Raw genomic sequence first — 25639 nt, 5'->3', positions numbered from 1 at the left:
ATAATGTTTATAGTAAAATTAATTGGCTTTAAGTATTTATTAGTTTTATGTTCTTCTCTTTTTTTGGCAAAAATTTAAAAGAAATTAGAAGTACTGAGAAAAGAATGAAAAAGCCTGTGTACCTACAACATAAAATTCTCAATTAACAACATTTTGTTTGTTTAATCTTCTTTTTTTAGGCAAAAGACCCAAAACATTACAAATAAAATGAAAATTCCCCTTGTCCCACCCCTCTACTCTCCTTCTCAGAGGCAACTGTGTATTTATGTATCCATGAACTAGACTTGTTTATTAATGAACTGAAGGTATCATACTGTCACCTGCTATTTTCATCCAATGTTACACTTTTGAGATCTAACAAAGATGATATAAATGGCTCCATCTCATTCCTTTCAGCAGGTCTATCATATTCCAGCACACAAGTATACCACAATTTATTATCCATTCCCTTATTGATGGGAACTTTGATTATTGGTCATTTTTTACTGTTTCTAGCAGGGCTGGAATGGACATCTTTGAATATTTCTCCTTGGATACATGTGTAAGAGTTCCTCCTTAAGAACATACGCCTAGTGGAAATAAACATATTTAGTTTTACCAAATATTTCCAATTGGCTTCCAAAATGGTTGGACTTTATGTTCCTACACTTCAGCCCCTGAGAACCTAGAAGAAATACACATAATATTTATATTGTACTTTCTGGAGACACTTGTTCAAGTAGAATTAGAAGTCTGCAGCAAACCCCCAGCCTCTTCAAGGGTAGAAAGTGAAGCTCCTTAGGTTATTTCAGGAAGATTTTAGATTTTAGCATACAAGGCTAACAACTATTCAGCCATTGAAATTAAATTTTCAACCACTATTTAAGACATAGAAACTGCTCATAGTATCATGTTTAGTGAGAAAAAGAAAAGCAGGATACAAAACTGTTTTTTTGTTCATGTATATGTATCAAAAAAAAAAGGGTAAAAAGAAAAATAACAGTAACAACAATGGTAACAATGATAATAGTGTTCCTTTCTTGGTAGTTTTTTCTTTTCCATTTTTGTGTTTTCTAAATTTTCTTAGAAAATTATTTTTATACTCAGGGAGACAATGAATAAACATTAAAATAGACAAGCCTAAATAAACAATAAATTCATCATCTTTATAAAAATTCCAAAACCCCAATTCCCAATCCAGTAGCATCCTATGATTACCAGCTCCATTGCTAAGTTCTGGAAGAATGTATGTTCAAGAGACATGCTAACCAAATTTACTTTATTATGAGTTAGCAGTTCAGCCCCTCATTCCTAGGTGGTCTCATATTCCTGTTGGTAAGAAAAAGTGAATTACACCTGAGTCTCAAGGCTCAACCCTAATTGTAAATCACCTTTCAAGGTTGGGTACCAAGCTGGTAACCTAAGACCCATTTTACCAAACTAACAGTGAAATGGAAGAATGCAAATCTTAATAGGAAAAAATGGAAATTGTCTATCAACAGACTATTTAAAAAAATTATGGAATATTTCAGGCACTAAAAAAATTATGTTTATTTAAATGTAATGAAATTTAAAGATCTACAAGTCATAAATTCAAGGGAAAAAATTAATTCACAAAACAGCATGTAGAGTATAAACCTTTATCTATCTATCTAACTCTCATCCATATGTCTTTCTATCTCTCTAATATATCTATTTATCTAGCTATCTTTGCATATAGGTACAAAAGTATGTACATAAATGCATAGAAAAGTTTTGTAAAACTTTCTCCCAGAGGGGAGAGGTGATAGGGGTCATTAAAAGAGGACTTTAACACACTTCTGAATTTCAAAACTTGTTCGCTATAAAACTGTCATATTTTACTAGTGTAATTATAAGAACTTTTAAAAGCAGATAGAAAACATTTTTAAAAATAAATGTATCACAAACTTATAGAAAAAACAGAAAACAGAAAAGAAAAGGTGTATGAGGGATGATAAGCAGGTATAAAAAGAGACAGTACTAATTCATTCATATAGTACTCATTCACTCAATAAATTGTTTATTGAGTGCTTTTATTTATCAAAGCAGTTTAAAGATGCCAAGATGAACAAACCTACCCCTTCTTTCCAGTCTAACTGACACCTCTCTTTTAGATTACATAATTTGCTCATCTCTGTCTTTGGTGTCTTGTGTTGTCCTATGCCCCATAACATCTGCCTTTTAATGGTCTTTCTGGTATCAGAACTTTTCAATATTATTCACAGCTAAGCCTAAATCTTTCCATCTGGATTAGTCAAAATTAAGACAACTGTGGAGTCTATTAAGCATACTTAGTTCTAAACTGTAGCTGCTGCAGAGATTTGTGAACTACTGAGATTAAGATTGTCCCTGCCCTTCTCTTTTCTCTGCAAACAGCAGGAGGCAATCGCTTTATTATCTGGGGAAGGACGTCGTTGTCTATGCACTTTCCCCTGTTTCCCTCCTCTTTCCTCTGAATTCTGAGCAGTCCTTGGCCGCAAAGCAACAGTGCAGGGAGTTACAGAACTCCCTGGAGCTTCTGGACTGGAGAAGAGTGGCTTACAGGTCGAGTCTCCAGCCTCGATGATTGTTTCCCATTATAAAATCTCCACCCCAGCTTCAGCTACTGAGGACTTTTCTGTTTACTCCATCACCGCTGTATAGGGGCAACACTGAAGAAGTTGTCAACTCTTCGAATTTTCTACCATTGCTACACATCTGGCCAAGGAGAGCTGTAAGAACTGCAAAGTGTTTGGCACCTCTTTGAGCACCTCATCCTCTGTCAGCATACCCTCTTCCTGGATACCTGGTGCTTTCAGGCCCCCTACCATCCCTCGAGGCTGTGGTCGTTATTTATTGTTTTATTTGCCTATTACACGTTCACCTGCTCCCTCTGAAGGTAACAGCACCCCTTCTCTTTGGGTAATCGTTACCTCTTTTCTTATTTACCTGGTGGGGCTTTCCTCCCTAAACACATATGCAGTGGTGATCATGTGACCCAAGCAGGGCCAATCAGAATCTTAGTTGCAATTCACATACGGGTCCTTGGAAAAGAAGTCTTCTCTGTGTACGGCTTGGGCCCGGGGCTCCGTTGGAAGGTCTTTGCCGTGTGGAGCCAGCCTGTCTGTGAAAAGGAACCACCCAAAACAGGTAGAGACGGGTGATCGAGGAAGAGAGTGCATCCTGGTGCAACCAGAACTTCAGGTCTGGTTCATGCAGTGTACCTCTCAGTCATGTGAGTTACCCTTAATATCCTTACATTCTTACAAGGTAAATGAGGCAATACATTTCCCTAAAAAAAAAATTATATACATATATATATATATATATATATATATATGTATATATATAATTTTTTTTTTTTTTTTTTTTTTTTGCCTTAAACTGGTTTGAATTGGGTGCCTGTCACTTGTGACTAAAAATACCCTTACTAATATAATAGTCTCATACTGGCAGTTGTCTCTGTGAGATAATTTTCAGATAATTCTGCATCACTCTCACAACCATTCCATAGTCACCCCTATCTCTTCTGGTGTCCTTCCTCAGACTCCTCTCCCCTCTTTCCAAAGGGGCAGCTAAAATAATCTGTGTCAGTGTCTCAGCAGCTGGTCTTTTCCAACAACATATTTAAATGTCCCTAGTAGTATTTGGTTTTCAAATATAATGCTGAGGATGGCCTCTGAAATAATAGAATATTGCTCAATCCATGATGTGGCCTTTGCTATAATTATTGAAATCACAAAATGATTAGGCACAAATGACATTTGTGTGAAAATCGGCAAAGAGTCTAGACATTCTGTAACCTGGCTACATATGTGGAGGGTAGTAGAAAGCATACACCCTGGGAATATGCATAAATGTAACACTTGCATAGATACATAGTTTTAGGATTCAAAATAATTTAACTATATCTCTACTTGGGAGCAAAGTAGGAGAAACCCTTGACATCTCTGTAACTTTTTTTTAAAAAGACACCTTGTTAAGCTTTACTTTAGCAATCTTGTAAAGGCTGTGTCCAGGTCTTAGCTTGAATTCGTTACTAAGGTAAACTGTCTAAAACAGCAGCTATGTCTGTTGGCATGTTGTACACTAGTTGCTAGCTTAACCTTGCCGGCCAAGGAAAGTATAGTGTTCACATGACCCATAAACTCTTAATGGCATCTAGAAACCTAAGGCAAGAGAAGCCATTTTATTCTTTCCAAAGTGGCACTCTGTCAGGAAATCCATGAAGAGGGAAGAAAACCTAATATGTTCCATGTTACTGGATTGGGAGGGACTTGGGAGGGACATCTTTTTTTTTTTTTTTTTTTTTTTTTAGCTCTTTAGCTTCTGTCATTAAAAAAAAAAAAAACTGAGGAAGGACTTAAGATGAAAAAAGGCACTGCCTTTAGCCCAGCAAATCTACTACTGGCTAAGAGAGGGAGAGACCAGATCTTGCTTATTGCCATGGCTCTATAGAATCTGGGTCTGTAGTCCAAAAAATTCCACAGAGTTCAGCAATGAATAGACAAGACCCTGAAAATGGAGTCAAATGAATGTGAACAAAGGGTTAAGGATGTCTTTTTAGAACAAAGGAGGAAAGTGGACCAGGAAAAAATGATTTAGAATCATAAAAATGTAATGAGAATGGGTGAGAAAAAGACCCAATTTTTGGTTCTATTCTTAAACAGACTTAGTATGGTTTAGTAATACTTGATAGAATTAGCTGTTTTTTTTTTTATGGGGTTTTGTTTTTATTTTATTTATTCCAACATTTCTAGCTCAAATAAACCTTGTCCATGGCATAAGATCCTTCTTTCCCCCAGAACCTTAATCAAGCCACGACTGCTTCCTGGTGTCAAGAGACCTTCAGTATAAGCAACATAGCTCATGAAGAAATAAGCTTTCTGGCATTAAGTTAACAACGTAAAAATGTGGCAATGAAGGTATGCTATACTCAGAACACACATTTATCTTTGCTCTTTTCCTGTTTTTCTAGAAACTCCTTTTTCTTAAATTCATCCTTTTTTTTAAAAGCTGGTATCTAGAGGAACCATGATGATTTTTATTTGTAGCTCTTAGGAAGAACATACTTGTTTCTGAAATGAATACTCTCCCAGCCCTGTGATATCTATGGGAATGAAGACCATGGAGGCAGGATTTAGCCAGTGTCCAGGCTAGCAGCTGGACACTTCTTGCTATTATGTTCTCAGAACTAGCCTCTCACTTTCCCTGCAGTGGCCAACAGAAATGAATACAGTTTACTCCAAAGATCAGTTACTTCTCAATTTGTGTGTGGGGAGTTTTATTGCTTAGTAAATGTGGGAGTTTTAGAGAGTAAAACATCAAAACAGAGGCGGCAGAGTGGAGTAGAAAGGGTTAGGATGGGCTTTGGAATCAGGCAGCCCTGAGCTTAAATCCAGGCATCACCATTTACTAGCAGGCTTATACGTAATTTGTCTCAAAGAAGACACAAAATTCTCACTGAGTAAAATTTCTAAAAATTCATTCTTCTGTTAATTTTTAGAACCTTGAAGTTCTTCCTGTGCATGCCAATCCACTATAATATTTTCACCCTCAGACCAGTTTTGCATTTACTCTCTACACAAGCATTACATACTATATGTTTATCATTTTTGGTATTTTTCCTTTTCCCATGATTGGAAAATAAACTCCATAACGGCAGACCAAAACTATGTCTTAAATATGGCAGCTCTTTTCAGCAGAGAGCAAAGACCCAAGAGGGCACTCTGTCAGCAACATTCTCAGCAACTGGTAGAATTAGTTCTTTAGTCCTGAAGGGTGATATGGGTGGTACATCATGGTGGATATCAATTAGCTCACTTGTACATGAAGAAGACCCCAAATCACAGTGATTTAAAAAAGATAGAAGTTAATTTCTCTCGCACATAAAATTAGTCCAGAAGGAGGCAGTCCAGGTCTGGTTCTATGGTCATCCATGACCCAGGCTTCGAAAGGCGTTCTGGTTTGCTAATGCTGCCATTATGCAAAATACCAGAAATGGATTGGCTTTTCAAAAGGGGAGGTATTAGGTTACAAAGTTACAGTTCCAAGGCTGTAGAAGTGTCCAAACTAAGTCATCAACAAGAGGATACCTTCACTAAAGAAAGGCCAATGGTGTCTGGAACACCTCTGTCAGCTGGGAAGGCATGTGGCTGGCATTTGCTGGTCCTTTATTCCTGGGTTGTGTTTCAAAATAGCTTCCTCTAAAATGTCTCTGGGCTTCTGTCTTTGCTTCTCTGTCTCAGCTCCTGTGCATCCTTGCTTCCTTCTCCCAGGGCATTTCTCTCTAAGCATCTGGGGGGTCTTCTCTTAGCTTCTTTGGGGCAAACTCTGGTCTTCATCTCTTAGTTGAGCATCTCCAAATGTCCTGCTGTTTGCATCTCTAAGTATCTCAAAACATCGTCTTTCAATGTCTGTCTCCAAAATGTTTCTCTTAGCTTCTCTTGGAGTGTTTTGTCTTCTCTGATCTCTATGTGAGAATCCTTTGAAGGACTCCAGTGATCTAATTAAGACCCACCCTGAATGGGTGGGGTCCACACCTCCTAGGAAATAATTCAAACAGAGGTTCCATCCTAATTAACAGACTAATTAGTGTGTCCCCCCAAGATTGCATGAAAGAATATAGCTTTTCTGGGGGACATAATGTATCCAAACCAGCACATAAGGCCTCTATCATTAATGTCTCCTCATGGTCTAAGATGGCTACTGAAGTTCTAGAAATTACATTCACATTCCTGACCAAAACAAGGTGAAATGAAGGAAAGAAGGAAGGAAGGAAGGAAGAAATAAAGGAGGGAGGGAGGGAGGGAGGAAGGGGAAAAGGGATGTTCTTCCTAGCTGAGAGAGCTCTTCTTAATCAGCTTTTCCAGTAATCTCATGCAACATTCCCAGTTTAATCTCATTGGCCAGCACTTAATCACATGGCCACCCTGCTACAATGGATGTTGGAAAACATAGTCTTTTAGTGAGGTGAATTGCAATGCCAAATAGTATCAGGGTTTTGTTACTAAGGAAGAAGGAGAGAATAGATATTGGAGGGCAACAATATCTAGTGCTTTATTATATCATATAAACCCTTCATGTACATATTCATAATATTCACAGATTGTTAGCTTTAAGGACCTCTATTAGAATTTCCCACTGAATGCAGGAAATCTCAGTAATATACTGACATACTTTTTATTTTAATTGCTAGTAGTCTAGGTCTTCCCATCTCTACTTAAATATTTTTGTCTCATTTAATTATTTGCATAAAACTTGATTGTATTTGTGTTTTTTGCTAGCTGAGTTCTTAACCTCAATGAAGCTTATAGCCACATCTGTCTAGCTCATGATTGTATCTATGGCATTTAATTTACAACCTGGGATATAGTAGGAACTCAGTTAATGTTATTTGAAAGAATGAATAAAGAGCATCATGCATTTGCATTAGATATTTTCTTGTATTATTTAATAACTAATAGCTAACATTTATCATTGGTTTAGTATGGGCTCAGTCTTTCATAGGCATCATCTCTTTTAATCTCTTATAATCTTATAAGATTGGTGCTGTTATCTTCCCACTCTGTAGTGAGGAATATAAAGCTCAGAGAGATTAAGTAACTTATTCATCAACACTCAGCCCACAAGTGACAGAGCCAAGACTTGCACCTAGCCTTGTCTGAATATGTATCCTAAGATCTCATACATTATTTAAATTTCACTGTTAAATAGCTCACATAATTATAAAGTACTTTTTTTCTGCTGAACTATCATGTATTAGCCTATTACAAATAGCTTAATTCTCTGGAAGTATTGTTTTATATTGACCTGAAAACTCTTTCCGTGTAACTTTCATTTTTAGGTCTCATATTTGTCTTCTGATAATATCCAACAAAATAAAACCCTTCTTTCGCATGAGAGCCTTTTAAATATTTGATGACAGCTATCATACCCTCACTCTTAATTCGTATCTTTTCCACATTAAATATACTCAGTTTCTTCAACTATTTCTCTTAGAGCATGATCCCCAAGCTTTTAGTTTATGGCCAGTCTTTTCTTGACTCAAATCAGTTTGTCTATGTTCTCTTTAAAATGTGATGTTTATAACTCCAGATGATGTCTGGTCAGTATGAAGTAAGTGTAGCTCTTAACTCTCTTAATTTGGACTTGAACTAATACATACCAGGATCAAATTAGCTTAGCATTTGGAACTAGAGGGAAACTGAAACTAACTAAAGCTGCAGCCTAGCCCTGACTGAGCTCACCTTTGGAATGGATAAAAGCAATCAGGGCGGGGCAAGATGGCAGACTGGTGAGCTGTATGTTTTAGTTACTCCTCCAGGAAAGTAGGTAAAAAGCCAGGAACTGCGTGGACTGGACACCACAGAGCAATCTGTCTTTGGGCATACTTCATACAACACTCATGAAAACGTGGAACTGCTGAGATCAGCGAAATCTGTAAGTTTTTGCGGCCAGGGGACCCGCGCCCCTCCCTGCCAGGCTCAGTCCCGGGGGAGGAGGGGCTGTCAGCTCCAGGAAGGAGAAGGGAGAATTGCAGTGGCTGCTCTTACCGGAAACTCATTCTACTGATTCAAACTCCAACCATAGATAGACTGAGGCCAGACACCAGAGACTCTGAGAGCAGCCAGCCCAGCAGAGAGGAGACAGGCATAGAAAAAAAACAACACGAAAAACTCCAAAATAAAAGCAGAGGATTTTTGGAGTTCTGGTGAACACAGAAAGGGGAAGGGCGGAGATCAGGCCTTGAGGCGCATATGCAAATCCCGAAGCAAGGCTGATCTCTCTGCCCTGGGCACCTTTCCTTAATGGCCCTGGTTGCTTTGTCTATTAGCATTTCAATAACCCATTAGATCTCTGAGGAGGGCCGGTTTTTTTTTTTTTTTTTTTTTTTTTAAATCCTTTTTGCTTTTTCTAAAACAATTACTCTAAGAAGCTCAATACAGAAAGCTTCAAAGAATTGAAATTTGAGCACGTCAAGTCAAGAGCAGAACTAAGAGAGCTCTGAGACAAAAGGCAATAATCCAGTGGCTGAGAAAATTCACTAAACAACACAACTTCCCAAGAAAAGGGGGGTGTCCGCTCACAGCCACCATCCTGGTGGACAGGAAACACTCCTGCCCATCGCCAGCCCCATAGCCCAGAGCTGCCCCAGATAACCCAGTGTGACGGAAGTGCTTCAAATAACAGACACACACCACAAAACTGGGCATGGACATTAGCCTTCCCTGCAACCTCAGCTGAATGTCCCAGAGCTGGGAAGGGGGAGCAGTGTGAATTAACAGAGCCCCATTCAGCCATCATTTGAGCAGACTGAGAGCCTCCCAACACAGCCCAGCAGCCCAGAACTGCCCTGGGGGGACGGCACTCACCTGTGACATAGCACAGTCATCCCTCAACAGAGGACCCAGGGTGCACAGCCTGGAAGAGGGGCCCACTTGCAAGTCTCAGGAGCCATACGCCAATACCAAAGACTTGTGGGTCAGTGGCAGAGACAAACTGTGGCAGGACTGAACTGAAGGATTAGACTATTGCAGTAGCTTTAAAACTCTAGGATCATCAGGGAGATTTGATTGTTAGGGCCACCCCCGCTCCCCGACTGCCCAGAAACACGCCCCACATACAGGGCAGGCAACACCAACTACACACGCAAGCTTGGGACACCAATTGGGCCCCACAAGACTCACTCCCCCACTCACCAAAAAGGCTAAGCAGGGGAGATCTGGCTTGTGGAGAACAGGTGGCTCGTGGACGCCACCTGCTGGTTAGTTAGAGAAAGTGTACTCCACGAAGCTGTAGATCTGATAAATTAGAGATAAGGACTTCAACTGGTCTACAAACCCTAAAAGAACCCTATCAAGGTCAGCAAATGCCACGAGGCCAAAAACAACAGAAAATTATAAAGCATATGAAAAAACCAGACGATATGGATAACCCAAGCCCAAGCACCCAAATCAAAAGACCAGAAGAGACACACCTAGAGCAGCTACTCAAAGAACTAAAGATGAACAATGAGACCCTAGTACGGGATATGAAGGAAATCAAGAAGACCCTAGAAGAGCATAAAGAAGACATTGCAAGACTAAATAAAAAAATGGATGATCTTATGGAAATTAAAGAAACTGTTGACCAAATTAAAAAGATTCTGGACACTCATAGTACAAGACTAGAGGAAGTTGAACAACGAATCAGTGACCTGGAAGATGACAGAATGGAAAATGAAAACATAAAAGAAAGAATGGGGAAAAAAATTGAAAAACTCGAAATGGACCTCAGGGATATGATAGATAATATGAAACGTCCGAATATAAGACTCATTGGTGTCCCAGAAGGGGAAGAAAAGGGTAAAGGTCTAGGAAGAGTATTCAAAGAAATTGTTGGGGAAAACTTCCCAAATCTTCTAAACAACATAAATACACAAATCATAAATGCTCAGCGAACTCCAAATAGAATAAATCCAAAAAAACCCACTCCGAGACATATACTGATCACACTGTCAAACATAGAAGAGAAGGAGCAAGTTCTGAAAGCAGCAAGAGAAAAGCAATTCACCACATACAAAGGAAACAGCATAAGACTAAGTAGTGACTACTCAGCAGCCACCATGGAGGCGAGAAGGCAGTGGCACGATATATTTAAAATTCTGAGTGAGAGGAATTTCCAGCCAAGAATACTTTATCCAGCAAAGCTCTCCTTCAAATTTGAGGGAGAGCTTAAATTTTTCACAGACAAAGAAATGCTGAGAGAATTTGCTAACAAGAGACCTGCCCTACTGGAGATACTAAAGGGAGCCCTACAGACAGAGAAACAAAGACAGGACAGAGAGACTTGGAGAAAGGTTCAGTACTAAAGAGATTCGGTATGGGTACAATAAAGGATATTAATAGAGAGAGGGAAAAATATGGCAAACATAATCCAAAGGATAAGATGGCCGATTCAAGAAATGCCTTCACGGTTTTAACGTTGAATGTAAATGGATTAAACTCCCCAATTAAAAGATATAGATTCGCAGAATGGATCAAAAAAAATGAACCATCAATATGTTGCATACAAGAGACTCATCTTAGACACAGGGACACAAAGAAACTGAAAGTGAAAGGATGGAAAAAAATATTTCATGCAAGCTACAGCCAAAAGAAAGCAGGTGTAGCAATATTAATCTCAGATAAAATAGACTTCAAATGCAGGGATGTTTTGAGAGACAAAGAAGGCCACTACATACTAATAAAAGGGGCAATTCAGCAAGAAGAAATAACAATCGTAAATGTCTATGCACCCAATCAAGGTGCCACAAAATACATGAGAGAAACATTGGCAAAACTAAAGGAAGCAATTGATGTTTCCACAATAATTGTGGGAGACTTCAACACATCACTCTCTCCTATAGATAGATCAACCAGACAGAAGACCAATAAGGAAATTGAAAACCTAAACAATCTGATAAATGAATTAGATTTAACAGACATCTACAGGACATTACATCCCAAATCAACAGAATACACATACTTTTCTAGTGCTCATGGAACTTTCTCCAGAATAGATCATATGCTGGGACATAAAACAAGCCTCAATAAATTTAAAAAGATTGAAATTATTCAAAGCACATTCTCTGACCACAATGGAATACAATTAGAAGTCAATAACCATCAGAGACTTAGAAAATTCACAAATACCTGGAGGTTAAACAACACACTCCTAAACAATCAGTGGGTTAAAGAAGAAATAGCAAGAGAAATTGCTAAATATATAGACGAATGAAAATGAGAACACAACATACCAAAACCTATGGGATGCAGCAAAAGCAGTGCTAAGGGGGAAATTTATAGCACTAAACGCATATATTAAAAAGGAAGAAAGAGCCAAAATCAAAGAACTAATGGATCAACTGAAGAAGCTAGAAAATGAACAGCAAACCAATCCTAAACCAAGTACAAGAAAAGAAATAACAAGGATTAAAGCAGAAATAAATGACATAGAGAACAAAAAAACAATAGAAAGGATAAATATCACCAAAAGTTGGTTCTTTGAGAAGATCAACAAGATTGACAAGCCCCTAGCTAGACTGACAAAATCAAAAAGAGAGAAGACCCATATAAACAAAATAATGAATGAAAAAGGTGACATAACTGCAGATCCTGAAGAAATTAAAAAAATTATAAGAGGATATTATGAACAACTGTATGGCAACAAACTGGATAATGTAGAAGAAATGGACAATTTCCTGGAAACATATGAACAACCTAGACTGACCAGAGAAGAAATAGAAGACCTCAACCAACCCATCACAAGCAAAGAGATCCAATCAGTCATCAAAAATCTTCCCACAAATAAATGCCCAGGGCCAGATGGCTTCACAGGGGAATTCTACCAAACTTTCCAGAAAGAACTGACACCAATCTTACTCAAACTCTTTCAAAACATTGAAAAAAATGGAACACTACCTAACTCATTTTATGAAGCTAACATCAATCTAATACCAAAACCAGGCAAAGATGCTACAAAAAAGGAAAACTACCGGCCAATCTCCCTAATGAATATAGATGCAAAAATCCTCAACAAAATACTTGCAAATCGAATCCAAAGACACATCAAAAAAATCATACACCATGACCAAGTGGGGTTCATTCCAGGCATGCAAGGATGGTTCAACATAAGAAAAACAATCAATGTATTACAACACATTAAAAACTCGAAAGGGAAAAATCAATTGATCATCTCAATAGATGCTGAAAAAGCATTTGACAAAATCCAACATCCCTTTTTGATAAAAACACTTCAAAAGGTAGGAATTGAAGGAAACTTCCTCAACATGATAAAGAGCATATATGAAAAACCCACAGCCAGCATAGTACTCAATGGTGAGAGACTGAAAGCCTTCCCTCTAAGATCAGGAACAAGACAAGGATGCCCGCTGTCACCACTGTTATTCAACATTGTGCTGGAAGTGCTAGCCAGGGCAATCCGGCAAGACAAAGAAATAAAAGGCATCCAAATTGGAAAAGAAGAAGTAAAACTGTCATTGTTTGCAGATGATATGATCTTATATCTAGAAAACCCTGAGAAATCAACGATACACCTACTAGAGCTAATAAACAAATTTAGCAAAGTAGCGGGATACAAGATTAATGCACATAAGTCAGTAATGTTTCTATATGCTAGAAATGAACAAACTGAAGAGACACTCAAGAAAAAGATACCATTTTCAATAGCAACTAAAAAAATCAAGTACCTAGGAATAAACTTAACCAAAGATGTAAAAGACCTATACAAAGAAAACTACATAACTCTACTAAAAGAAATAGAAGGGGACCTTAAAAGATGGAAAAATATTCCATGTTCATGGATAGGAAGGCTAAATGTCATTAAGATGTCAATTCTACCCAAACTCATCTACAGATTCAATGCAATCCCAATCAAAATTCCAACCACCTACTTTGCAGACTTGGAAAAACTAGTTATCAAATTTATTTGGAAAGGGAAGATGCCTCGAATTGCTAAAGACACTTTAAAAAAGAAAAACGAAGTGGGAGGACTTACACTCCCTGACTTTGAAGCTTATTATAAAGCCACAGTTGCCAAAACAGCATGGTACTGGCACAAAGATAGACATATAGATCAATGGAATCGAATTGAGAATTCAGAGATAGACCCTCAGATCTATGGCCGACTGATCTTTGATAAGGCCCCCAAAGTCACCGAACTGAGCCATAATGGTCTTTTCAACAAATGGGGCTGGGAGAGTTGGATATCCATATCCAAAAGAATGAAAGAGGACCCCTACCTCACCCCCTACACAAAAATTAACTCAAAATGGACCAAAGATCTCAATATAAAAGAAAGTACCATTAAACTCCTAGAAGATAATGTAGGAAAACATCTTCAAGACCTTGTATTAGGAGGCCACTTCCTAGACTTTACACCCAAAGCACAAGCAACAAAAGAGAAAATAGATAAATGGGAACTCCTCAAGCTTAGAAGTTTCTGCACCTCAAAGGAATTTCTCAAAAAGGTAAAGAGGCAGCCAACTCAATGGGAAAAAATTTTTGGAAACCATGTATCTGACAAAAGACTGATATCTTGCATATACAAAGAAATCCTACAACTCAATGACAATAGTACAGACAGCCCAATTATAAAATGGGCAAAAGATATGAAGACAGTTCTCTGAAGAGGAAATACAAATGGCCAAGAAACACATGAAAAAATGTTCAGCTTCACTAGCTATTAGAGAGATGCAAATTAAGACCACAATGAGATACCATCTAACACCGGTTAGAATGGCTGCCATTAAACAAACAGGAAACTACAAATGCTGGAGGGGATGTGGAGAAATTGGAACTCTTATTCATTGTTGGTGGGACTGTATAATGGTTCAGCCACTCTGGAAGTCAGTCTGGCAGTTCCTTAGAAAACTAGAGATAGAGCTACCATTCGATCCAGCGATTGCACTTCTCGGGATATACCCGGAAGATCGGAAAGCAGTGACACGAACAGATATCTGCACACCAATGTTCATAGCAGCATTATTCACAATTGCCAAGAGATGGAAACAACCCAAATGTCCATCAACAGATGAGTGGATAAATAAAATGTGGTATATACACACGATGGAATACTACGCGGCAGTAAGAAGGAACGATCTGGTGAAACATATGACAACATGGATGAACCTTGAAGACATAATGCTGAGCGAAATAAGCCAGGCACAAAAAGAGAAATATTATATGCTACCACTAATGTGAACTTTGAAAAATGTAAAACAAATGGTTTATAATGTAGAATGTAGGGGAACTAGCAGTAGAGAGCAATTAAGGAAGGGGGAACAATAATCCAAGAAGAACAGATAAGCTATTTAACGTTCTGGGGATGCCCAGAAATGACTATGGTCTGTTAATTTCTGATGGATGTAGTAGGAACAAGTTCACTGAAATGTTGCTATAGTATGTAACTTTCTTGGGGTAAAGTAGGAACATGTTGGAAGTTAAGCAGTTATCTTAGGTTAGTTGTCTTTTTCTTACTCCCTTGCTATGGTCTCTTTGAAATGTTCTTTTATTGTATGTTTGTTTTCTTTTTAACTTTTTTTTTCATACAGTTGATTTGAAAAAAGAAGGGAAAGTTAAAAAAAAAAAAAAAGAAAAAGAAAAAAGACAAACAAGGAAAAAAAAAACAAAAAACAAAAAACGATGTAGTGCCCCCTTGAGGAGCCTGTGGAGAATGCAGGGGTATTCGCCTACCCCACCTCCATGGTTGCTAACATGACCACAGACATAGGGGACTGGTGGTTTGATGGGTTGAGCCCTCTACCATAAGTTTTACCCTTGGGAAGACGGTTGCTGCAAAGGAGAGGCTAGGCCTCCCTGTATTTGTGCCTAAGAGTCTCCTCCTGAATGCCTCTTTGTTGCTCAGATGTGGCCCTCTCTCTCTGGCTAAGCCAACTTGAAAGGTGAAATCACTGCCCTCCCCCCTACGTGGGATCAGACACCCAGGGAAGTGAATCTCCCTGGCGGCGTGGAGTGTGACTCCCGGGGAGGAGTGTGGACCCGGCGTCGTGGGATGGAGGGCATCTTCTTGGCCGGAGGGGGGATGTGAGAGGAAATGAAATAAGCTTCAGTGGCAGAGAGATTCCAAAACGAGCCGAGAGATCACTCTGGTGGGCACTCTTACGCACACTTTAGACAACCTTTTTTAGGTTCTAGGGAGTTGGGGTGGCTGGTGGTGGATACCTGAAACTGTTAGACTGCGGCCCGGAGCCCATGAATCTCGAAGACAGTTGTATAAAAAAGTAGCTTATGGGGGGTGACGGTGGGATTGGGAATGCCGTGGGGACCAGACTCCACTTTGTCTAGTTTGTGGATCGATGTGTAGAGGGGTAGGGGGGGCAAACGGACGGACGAAGGTACCTAGTGTTCTTTTTTACTTCAGTTGCTCTTTTTTCACTCTGGTTATTATTCTTGTTATTTTTGTGTGTGTGCTGGTGAAGGTGTCGGGGATTGATTTGGGTGATGAATGTGCAGCTATGTGGTAGTGCTGTGGACAGTCGAGGGTGCAGTTTGTTTTGTATGACTGCGTGGTGTGTGAGTGTATCTCAATGGAATGGTGATTGAAAAAAAAAAAAAAGCAATCAGACTCTTACCCTAGCTACCTAATAAAAAAAGGGGGCATACCATCTCTGAGGAGCAAATTCAGTCCCTAGAGTTACTTTATTCACAATACCCAACATTAAAAAAAAATTATGAGATGTGAAGATGCAGGAAGATGTGACTCACACTCTAGCCAAAAACAGCCAAAATAAGTAGGCCTATAGGTGGTCTAGATGTTGGAATTGGTAGAAAGGATTTAAAAGATCATTTATCTTTTAAAATACCATAAAAAGATAGATAAGATGGATGAAAAGTTGAAAAATTTCAACTCAGAAATGGAATCCATAAAAAAGAGGAATTTGGAAATTCTACAACTGCGAAGTACGACATCTGAAATAAGGAACTTACGATGGGCTTAACAGCAGACGAGACACAGCAAAAAAAAGAGAAAGCATTAATGATTTACAAAATAGAGTGATGGGAATTATCCAAACTGAAGCACAGAGAGAAAAAATAGGATAAAAAAAAAAAAAAGAATTACCCATGAGAGACAAAAAAGAAATGTATACAATTTAATATATATGCAGTTGGAGTCTCAAAAGGAAAAGAGAGACAGAATAGAGTTGAAAGAATATTTGAAGAAATAATATCCAAGCAAGTTTCAAGACTGATAAAATGCATCTACCCACAGAATCCAGAAAGTTAGCGAACCCCAAGTAAGAGAAATACAAAGTAAACCACACATAGGCACATTATATTCTAAAAACAGTGCTTAAATCAAAGATAAAGAGAATTTTAAAAAAGAAGAAAATTCTTCTGTTGAGGAGAATGCTCAACAGAAACTATGATAGCCAATGAACAATGGAATAACAGTGCCAAAAGAAAAAAAAATCAAACTATATGTGCAGGGAAAATATCCTTTAAAAATGAAAGCAAATAAAGACATTCTATGACAAAAAAAGCTAAGAGCATTCATCATTAGTAGACCTTCACAACAAGAAAAACTAAAGGAAGTTCTTCATGCTGAAGGGAAATTGCTGGAAGAAATAAAGAGCACTGGAAAGGGCAAATATATGAGTAAATGTAAAGACTATTGCATTTTTAAACCAACAATATTAATAGTGCATCATGGGATTATAACATGTAAAAGTAAGATATGGCAACAATAACACAAAGGATGGTGGTGTGGAATAAATTAATTATACTAATGTAAGATTACTTTACATTGTTCATGAAATGGTAAAATATGAATTCAAGGTATTTGATTGCCATAAATTAGGGATGCATACTATATTATCCATTAAAATAATAAAAAAGTATATCTAAAAAAAAGCTATAGAGAAGATAAAATCTAACGATAAATACATCAGTGTGCTTGTTTGATGTATTATGTCCCCCAAAATGCCATGTTCTTTGATGCAGTCTTGTGGGGGCAGATGTATTAGTGTTGATTAGGTTGGATCCTATTGAGTGTTTCCATGGAGATGTGACTCAATCAACTGTGGGTAGGACCTTTGATTGGATAATTTCCATGGAGGTGTTACCTCACCCATTCAGGGTGGGTCTTAATTAAATCACTGGAGCCATATAAAAGAGCAGACAAACAGAAGGAACTCAGTGCAGCTGCAGCCAAGAGGGACATTTTGAAGATGGCCATTGAAAGTAGACTTTTGCTACTCCAGAGTTTGCCTGGGAGAAACTAAGAGAATACCCCCAGATGCCTAGAGAGAAATGTCTGGGAGAAAGCCATTTTGAAACCAGAACCCCAGAGCAGACACCAACCAAGTGCTTGTGCCTTCCCTGCTAACAGAGGTTTTCCAGACGCCATTGGCCTTCCTTCAGTGAAGGTCCCCTATTGTTGATGCCTTACCTTGGACATTTTATGGCATTAAGACTGTAACTTTGTAACTAAATAAACCCCCTTTATAAAAGCCAATCCATTTCTGATATTTTGCATAATGACAGTATTAGCAAACTGGAACAATCAGTAATATAAAAGAAGGTAGAAAAGAAGGAACAAAGAAAAAAAATAGATTGGACAGACAGATGGCAGACCTAAAACTAATCATATTAGTAATTATATAAAATGTAAATGAATTAAATATGCCAATGAAAAGACTGAGATGGTCAGATTATTTTCAAGAGTCATACTGTAAATATAAAATAAAGATAAGTTTAAAAGGGTGGAAATGAGTATACCAAGCAAACACTAATTTTTTTTAACTTCATTGAAAAATTGAAACAAACAAAAAAATCTACAACATTTCAAACAAAACAAAGGATTAAGAAAAACAAATAACCTAAAATAACTACTTTGCTTCCAGCAAGTTCCTACCATAACCCAAGAAAATTAATAAACCATATCCAAACAAAGGAATAAGAAAAACAAATAATCTAAAATAACTATGCTGCTTCCAACATGTTCCTACCATACCCCAAAAAATTAACAAACCATAATCAAACAAAGGTATAAGACAAACCAAAAAACCTAAAATAACTACATTGAAGCTAATTTTTAATGCAATGACTTTTTTTTTTACTATATCAAAAAATTAAAAAAAGCATTCAGACAAAACAAAACAAAGGATTAAGAAAAACAAATAACCTAAAATAACTGTATTGCTTCCAACATGTTCCTACCATACCCCAGGAAAATTAACAAACCCTAACAAAACTAAAGGAATAAGAAAAACAAATAACCTAAAATAACTACATTGCTTCCAACATGATCCTACCATTCGCAAGAAAGTTTGCAAACCATAAATCATTCCTGAGAATTACCGTAACATTGAGATTACCCTCAATAGCTTATCTGTTCTTCCTAGATTTTTGTTCCCCCTTCACTAGTTGCAGTCTATCTCTATGTCCCCTATATTATACAATATAAAATATTTATTTTACATTTTTCACAGAGTTCACATTAGTGGTAACATACAATATCTCTCTTTTTGTGTCTGGCTTATTTCACTCAGCATTGTGTCTTCAAGGTTCATCCTTGTTGTCATCTGTTTCACAACTTCGTTCCTTCTTACTGCTGCATAGTATTCCATCAGCAAACACCAATCTTAATCACCCAAAGTAGACTTTAAGATAAGGATTGAGAAAGAGGGTCAAGATGGTGGCATAGGGAAGTGTGGGATTTAGTTCATCCTCTAGGGCAGCTAGTAAATAGCCAGGAACGTCTGAAACAACTATTTGGGGGACTTCAGAGACCAGATGCACATCATACACCAGCCAGGAAGGGCTGTGACTGATATATCACAGCACAGAACTGTATATGCCCAGAAAAACTGAAAGCAGGGATATGAATAGACATTTGCACACTGGTGTTTATGGTGGCTTTATTCATGATTGCCAATGGATGGAGATGGGCCAAGGGTACGTTGACTGAAGAGTGGAAGGGCAAACTGTGGTGTATACTTACAATGGAATGTTTTGTGGCTACAGAAAGAAATGAAGTTGTGAGGCATGCAAAGAGGTGAATGAACCTTGAGGACATTATGTGGAGCAAAATAAGCCAGAAACAAAAGGACAAATATTGTTTGATATTGTCTGTATGTTAAAACTTCAACATCTGTGTGAGACCAAAGAAAGAAATGTTTATTTTGTCCAAAATTTAAATTCTCTGTAGCATACTTTATAGTTTAACCTGTCTTGTCAGTTTAATTAAAATAGCTAATTACATGGAACCTAGAATAGAGAATGAGATCTTGTTATTCTGTACAGGTTAATGTAGTATTCTGATATATACCAGAGAATTTTGGGCAGAAAATTAAAAAAAAAAAAAAAAAAAAAAGAATTTTCAAAGTCCCTTGAGGGACTGGAGAAAAAAATGTGCAATTATTAAAATTCTCCACCTGGGGAATTCCTGATATTCTCTCAAGCATTGGGGACCCCCAATTTAATAAGCTAAGCCCTTGATCTTGAGATTTGCCCTTATGATACTTATTTCAGTAATTGCGAAGCTAAGCCTTCATATAATTATGCCTAAGAGTCACCCTCAGAGAACCTCTTTTGTTACTCAGATGTGGCCTGTCTCTCTAAGCCAAACACTGCAAATAAACTCACTAACCTCCCCCCTATGAGGGACATGACTCCCAGGGGTGTAAGTCTCCCTGGCAACATGGGATATGACTCCCAGGGATGGGCCCAGCCCTGGCATTATGGGATTGAGAAAGCCTTCTTGACCAAAAGGGGGAAAAGAAATGAAACAAAATAAGTTTCAGTGGCTAAGAGATTTCAAATAGAGTTGAGAGGTCATTCTGGAGGTTACTCTTATGCAAGCTTAAGCCAGATATTGCAATTTGCCACAATATACCAAGCCCCAACAAACAGTATTCCTGAAAACCCTAAAGAATACCCTGGGCTCTATCTAAGACTCTATAAAAGTTTTATTTATTAAGTTTATTTTTTCAGAAACGTAAAGCCTCCAGATTGTTCCTTTGCCAGATAAGTCCTGAATTCCAGAGGTACTAGTCTCTCCAAGAACATCAACCAGTTTCATTTCTCTAACCCATAATGTCAACACCCCTTTTCAGCACAGAGCAGTTAGAATGGCCATTACTCAGATATCCCTGAAGATTGAGACAATGATCAAATGAGAGGGAGGAGTTGTAACAGAGAAGTTAGGATTTAACAAATGATTATGACTACAGACTCATTATATAGATATTTCTTTTTATCTTTTAGTGTATTAAAGTAGCCAGAAGTAAATACCTGAAAATGTTGAGCTGTAATCCAGTAATCCAGTAGCCTTGATCTTTGATAATGATTGTGTAACTATATAGCTTTTATCTTGTGACTGTGATTGTAAAAACCTTGGGACTGACACGCCTTTTATCCAGTGTATGGGTAGATGAGTAATAAAATAAAGACATGCATGAAAAGAAATAATGGACTGGAAATATGGGGGAAAAATAACAGTGCATAAACTGTTGACAATAGTTAATAGTACTACTTTAATAATCTTTCATCAATTGTAACAAATATAACCACTGTTAAAAAAAAGTAAAATTTTTAAAAAGTGCTATGTCAGTTGTAACAAATTTTCTACATCAGTGCAAGTATTGGTGAAGGGGTGGTGTATGGGAATCCTGTATTTTTTATATGATTGTTCTGTAAACCCACAACTTCTCTAACAAAAAAAATAAAAATAAAAAAAATAAAAGAACACCAGGAGTATTACCCAAGACAAAAAGGGACAATTCATAAAAATAATAAGACGGCTTAACAATTATAAATGTATATACACCTGACTGCATATCTCCAAAATACAAGAAGCAAAAATTTACAGAACACACACACAAAAAAATAAGTCTACAGTCTTAGCTGGAGATGTTAATGTATCTTTCTCAGTAAAAATATAGAAGATTTGAATATGTTATTAACCAACTTAGCCAAATTAAAATCTAAAGAACACACTTGTAACAAATGAAGAATACATATTCTTTTCAAGTTTACCTTGAACATTCACCAAAATAGGTAATATGCTGGGCCATAAACAAGTGTTGGTACATTTTTAAGTGTTCTAAAAATAAAGATTGCATTAACCTTGGGAGGCTCCCCACCACATTATTGGTTCAGGTTTAACTTGGGGTAATAACATGCTATTTTTTTTGTAGGTCTTAGGTTTTTTTGCTAATTAAATAGCCTACCCATACCATTTTTATGAATTAGTGATAATTCAGCTAATATTATTTTGAAATAAAAAGAAGCAGTATTGTGTGGGGTTTGAGAGAACATTCTATGGTATTGGACCACCAAAGCTATGTCAGTTACCAACTATGAGACCTGGTGAAACTCATTTAAACTCTCTTTGTCTCTGCTTCCTCCTCCTTAAAATGAAAAGGATAATAGTAGTACCTCTTTCATAGGGATATTGTGAAAATTATATGAGTTAATATACACATAAAGCATGTAGTAAGAAATAGAAAATGGTAGGCACTCAATAATTGTTAGGTATTGTTATTGTTATTATTATTACAGGGCAAAAACACAGACAGGTTAAATGTTTATTAGTTCAATTAAAAACTTGGTCACAACCTAGACACAATGCATATATTACTTCTATATGGAAAAAGACTTCCATGGTTGGTTTAGATTGGACTCCTTCCAAAGCCACCTAAGACCAGCAATTGGAAATCATTTTACAAACTAATGGGAAAATGTTACATAATAAATCCAGGAACTAAATCAAGACATTATAATCAGAAGAGTAACCAACCATATGGCATAACTGGTTAAATTTAATTAGCCTATGTTAATATGAAAGGACGTATTTTATGATTGTTTTACCATTTAGACCAGATTTTAATTGAATCATATCTGTGTTGGAAAGAGAAAGAATATGAGACAACTGTTCTTTTTCCTTCAAAGACTGAAAAAAAAAAAATGGCAGCAAGATGTACAACAATCTTCCTGGTTATTTGACAACCGTTAATGTTCTTCAAGATCTTACATAAATGATATATTAAATACCTCCATGTCTCTACCAGTTATTGAACACTTTTATGTGCTTGGCTCCATATACGTATTTTCTAATTTAACCCTCTCAAACATCTGTAAAGCTGGAACCAAGCTTTAAACTAATGTTGTAGTTTAAATGTCATTTCTTCAAAGAAGCCTTTTCCGTCTACCATGTCTTAGAAGTTTGTTTGAATCATCACAGTTATTACAATTTGTATTATACACACACACACAATGTATTGTTGAATAGACTGTAAGTTTATAAGCTTACAAGGGTAGGGCCATACATACTTTATTCATCAATGTGTTCCTAGAATCTAATACAGTTTGTGACACATACAGAGTCTAAATAGTTGTTGGATGAATGAATGAATGATTTGTTGAGTTAGTGTAAATATTATTCTCATCTACATTTTGTATTTGGGAAAACTTATGATCAGTTTATTAGTTAGGAGTCTTTAATTACAGGCATCAAAAATGTACTTATAAGAAGAATGTGGAGTAGCTCACAGAATGGATGTAGAGCTGTAGAACCAGATGGGAATGGGAAGCAGGGATGCTCCAAGCATTCTTCTATCATTTGTCTAGGATCCGCTGCTGGAACGAATAACTTTTTCTTATACGTCTCTTGGATCAAAATTAAAATTGTTGTTAGGAGAGAAGAGAAGATTAAAGATCTAAGGGGGATAGGATGTGAGGACAACATGATTAAACCATATATGCAAAATAGAGAGCCCATGTCATGGTACAGCAGTTTTCTAAAAACAATACCTACTTAGGTATTGTCTCCGGTTATACACAGGCTTGCACTCGGTTTTAGATTCAATGTATGTCCTAGCTTGTACATCACATAGCTGGCTTCTTTAACCAGAGAAAGTTTGTACATGTGGTTTCTGGCTGGGGTTGCTTAGATCATAGGAAATAATACTTTTTAAGGATTCTAGAATAGTTCCAACTCCCACTGAAAGAAGAGAAAAAAACTTTCATTTCTTATTTATTGAATGCCTATTGTCCATACTTAGGGAGGGCTTCAGGGTCAAGATGATATGCTCATCGTGACAACAATCAATCCCTTGTTTATTACCCTTTCCCTGCCCCATCTATCTAATAACGATTGTTCTTCCCAAATCCTAGATTCATGCTTTCTACAAACTGACCTTTTCTGTATAACAATTCCTCATTCATACAGTTGTTGTGAGAATAATTTCCTGCATATAATTCCTGTTCAGTGAGATGACTTTTGACAAATACATAAAATTATATAACCATTACCACAATTGATATAGAACTTTTCTGTATAAGTTAGGATCCAATCAGAAGACAGAGACCACGCTACCAAACTGAACAGGAAATATGTAAGAGATTCTTTTAGGGATGTCATCATGGAAGCTCCTTTGTTCCAAGATTGAAGGAGCCAAGAGTTTAAGGACCTAAGTTTGACATTTTCTTTCTGTAATTACTTTAGCTCACTCAAGAGACTCCATCCAACACCATAGTCCTTGTAGTCATATCTTACTTGCAGAAATGTTCATTGAAATCATTAGCCCATTCTTTTATTGGGACTTTTGTCTTTTTGGTATTAATTTTTATGAGTTCTTTTATATATATTCATGATATAAGTCCTTTATCATATATGTGTTTTGAAAATATTTTTTTCTAGTCAGAAACTTGTCTTTTCATTTTCTTAACAGTGTCTTATTTTAAAGAACATTTTATTTTGATGAAGTCAAATTTATCAAATTTTTCTTTTATAGCTTGTGCTTTTGTGTTCTTTTTAAGAATTGTCAAGATTTTTCTCTATGTTTTCTTCTATAAATATTACAGTTTTTTTCTTACATGGTCTGAGCAAATGGTCTATGATCCATTTCAAGTTAATGTTTGTTTATGGTGTGAAATAAGGGCTGAGGTTCTTTTTTTTTTTTTTTGCATATGGTTATCCAACTGTTTTAACTCCATTTGTTGAAGAAATTATCATTTCCCCATTGAATTGCATTGGTAACTTAAAAAAAAAAAAAAAACTCAGTTTACCATACATGTGTGGATCTATTTTTGGACTCTCTCTTCTTTTCCATGGATCTAGATGCTTATCTTTTTATGTCAATAACTTCTGAGTTATTATGGCTTTATAGTCAGTGTTGAATAATTCCTCCAGCTTTGTTCTTCTCTTTCAAAATTGTTTGGCTGCTTTAGCAAGATGGCGGCTAGCGGCGTCCGGCGGGCTGCTGCGGCGGCCAGCACCTCCGTGAGGCCCGTCTTCAGCCGGGACATGAACGAGGCCAAGCGGAGGGTGCGCGAGCTCTACCGCGCCTGGTATCGAGAGGCGCCGACCACTGTGCACTTACTCCAGCTAGACATCACTGTGAAACAGCGACGGGACAAAGTCCGAGAAATGTTTATGAAGAATGCCCATGTCACAGACCCCAGGGTGGTTGATCTTCTGGTCATTAAAGGAAAGATGGAGCCGCAGGAAACGATTAACGTGTGGAAGCAGCGGACGCATGTTACGCAGTTCTTCCATGAAACAGAAGCACCAAGGCCAAAGGACTTCCTGTCTTAAGTTCTATGTTGGCCACGACCCATGAAGTCACTTGCCAGAAAGGTGCATGTTGATATTTAATTATTTTAGAGCACAAATAAACTCATTATACAATGGTCACTGTGATAGAATTCTGTTGATGAGCCAGTGGGAAGCTTCTGTGTCTGCAGTCTTTCTCACCTCTTGCCTGAACAAGTGGGGTCTTGGTATAGATACCACCTGTTCTTCTTCTTTTCCTGAAGTATGATGTTTCCCGATTGGATTCTCCTCTGAGGACATGTCAGTAAACAAGAAAGGATAAGGCCACTGCTCAGAAACTTGTCATACTGGGTATGCAGCCAGATGACTTTGTAGACTGCCTGTCCAGCCTCCAGGATTGGATAGCTTGGTGTCAAAAGCAGATTATCCCAAATTAGCCAGCTTTCACTAATGGAGAGGGATCAGGGAAGCACTGAGAGGCCTGGCCCCTCTACTTGCAACAAGCACCAGTTCTTAAATTTAATTTCCTACCCAATTAGGCACCTTGCTAGGGACACAGCTGTTCAGTAAAGACATAGAAAACAGAAATATCCCTACT

At 37.4% G+C, this 25639-nt stretch overlaps 1 protein-coding gene across 1 annotated transcript; it reads left to right on the top strand.

Moving 5' to 3' along the window:
* The first annotated feature begins 3069 nt into the window (after window positions 1–3069).
* Window positions 3070–25639, top strand: LOC119540227 (NADH dehydrogenase [ubiquinone] 1 alpha subcomplex subunit 6-like). Its single transcript, XM_037844310.1, has 2 exons — window positions 3070–3129; window positions 24717–25639. The coding sequence occupies exon 2, from the start codon at window positions 24721–24723 to the stop codon at window positions 25081–25083; it is 363 nt and encodes a 120-aa protein (XP_037700238.1). The 5' UTR covers window positions 3070–3129; window positions 24717–24720; the 3' UTR covers window positions 25084–25639.

This window comes from Choloepus didactylus, chromosome 7 (assembly GCF_015220235.1).
Source record: "Choloepus didactylus isolate mChoDid1 chromosome 7, mChoDid1.pri, whole genome shotgun sequence".
Classification (NCBI taxonomy): Eukaryota; Metazoa; Chordata; class Mammalia; order Pilosa; family Megalonychidae; genus Choloepus; species Choloepus didactylus.
Note: the sequence above shows the minus strand (reverse complement) of the source record. Positions and strands in the feature narration are given on the sequence as shown.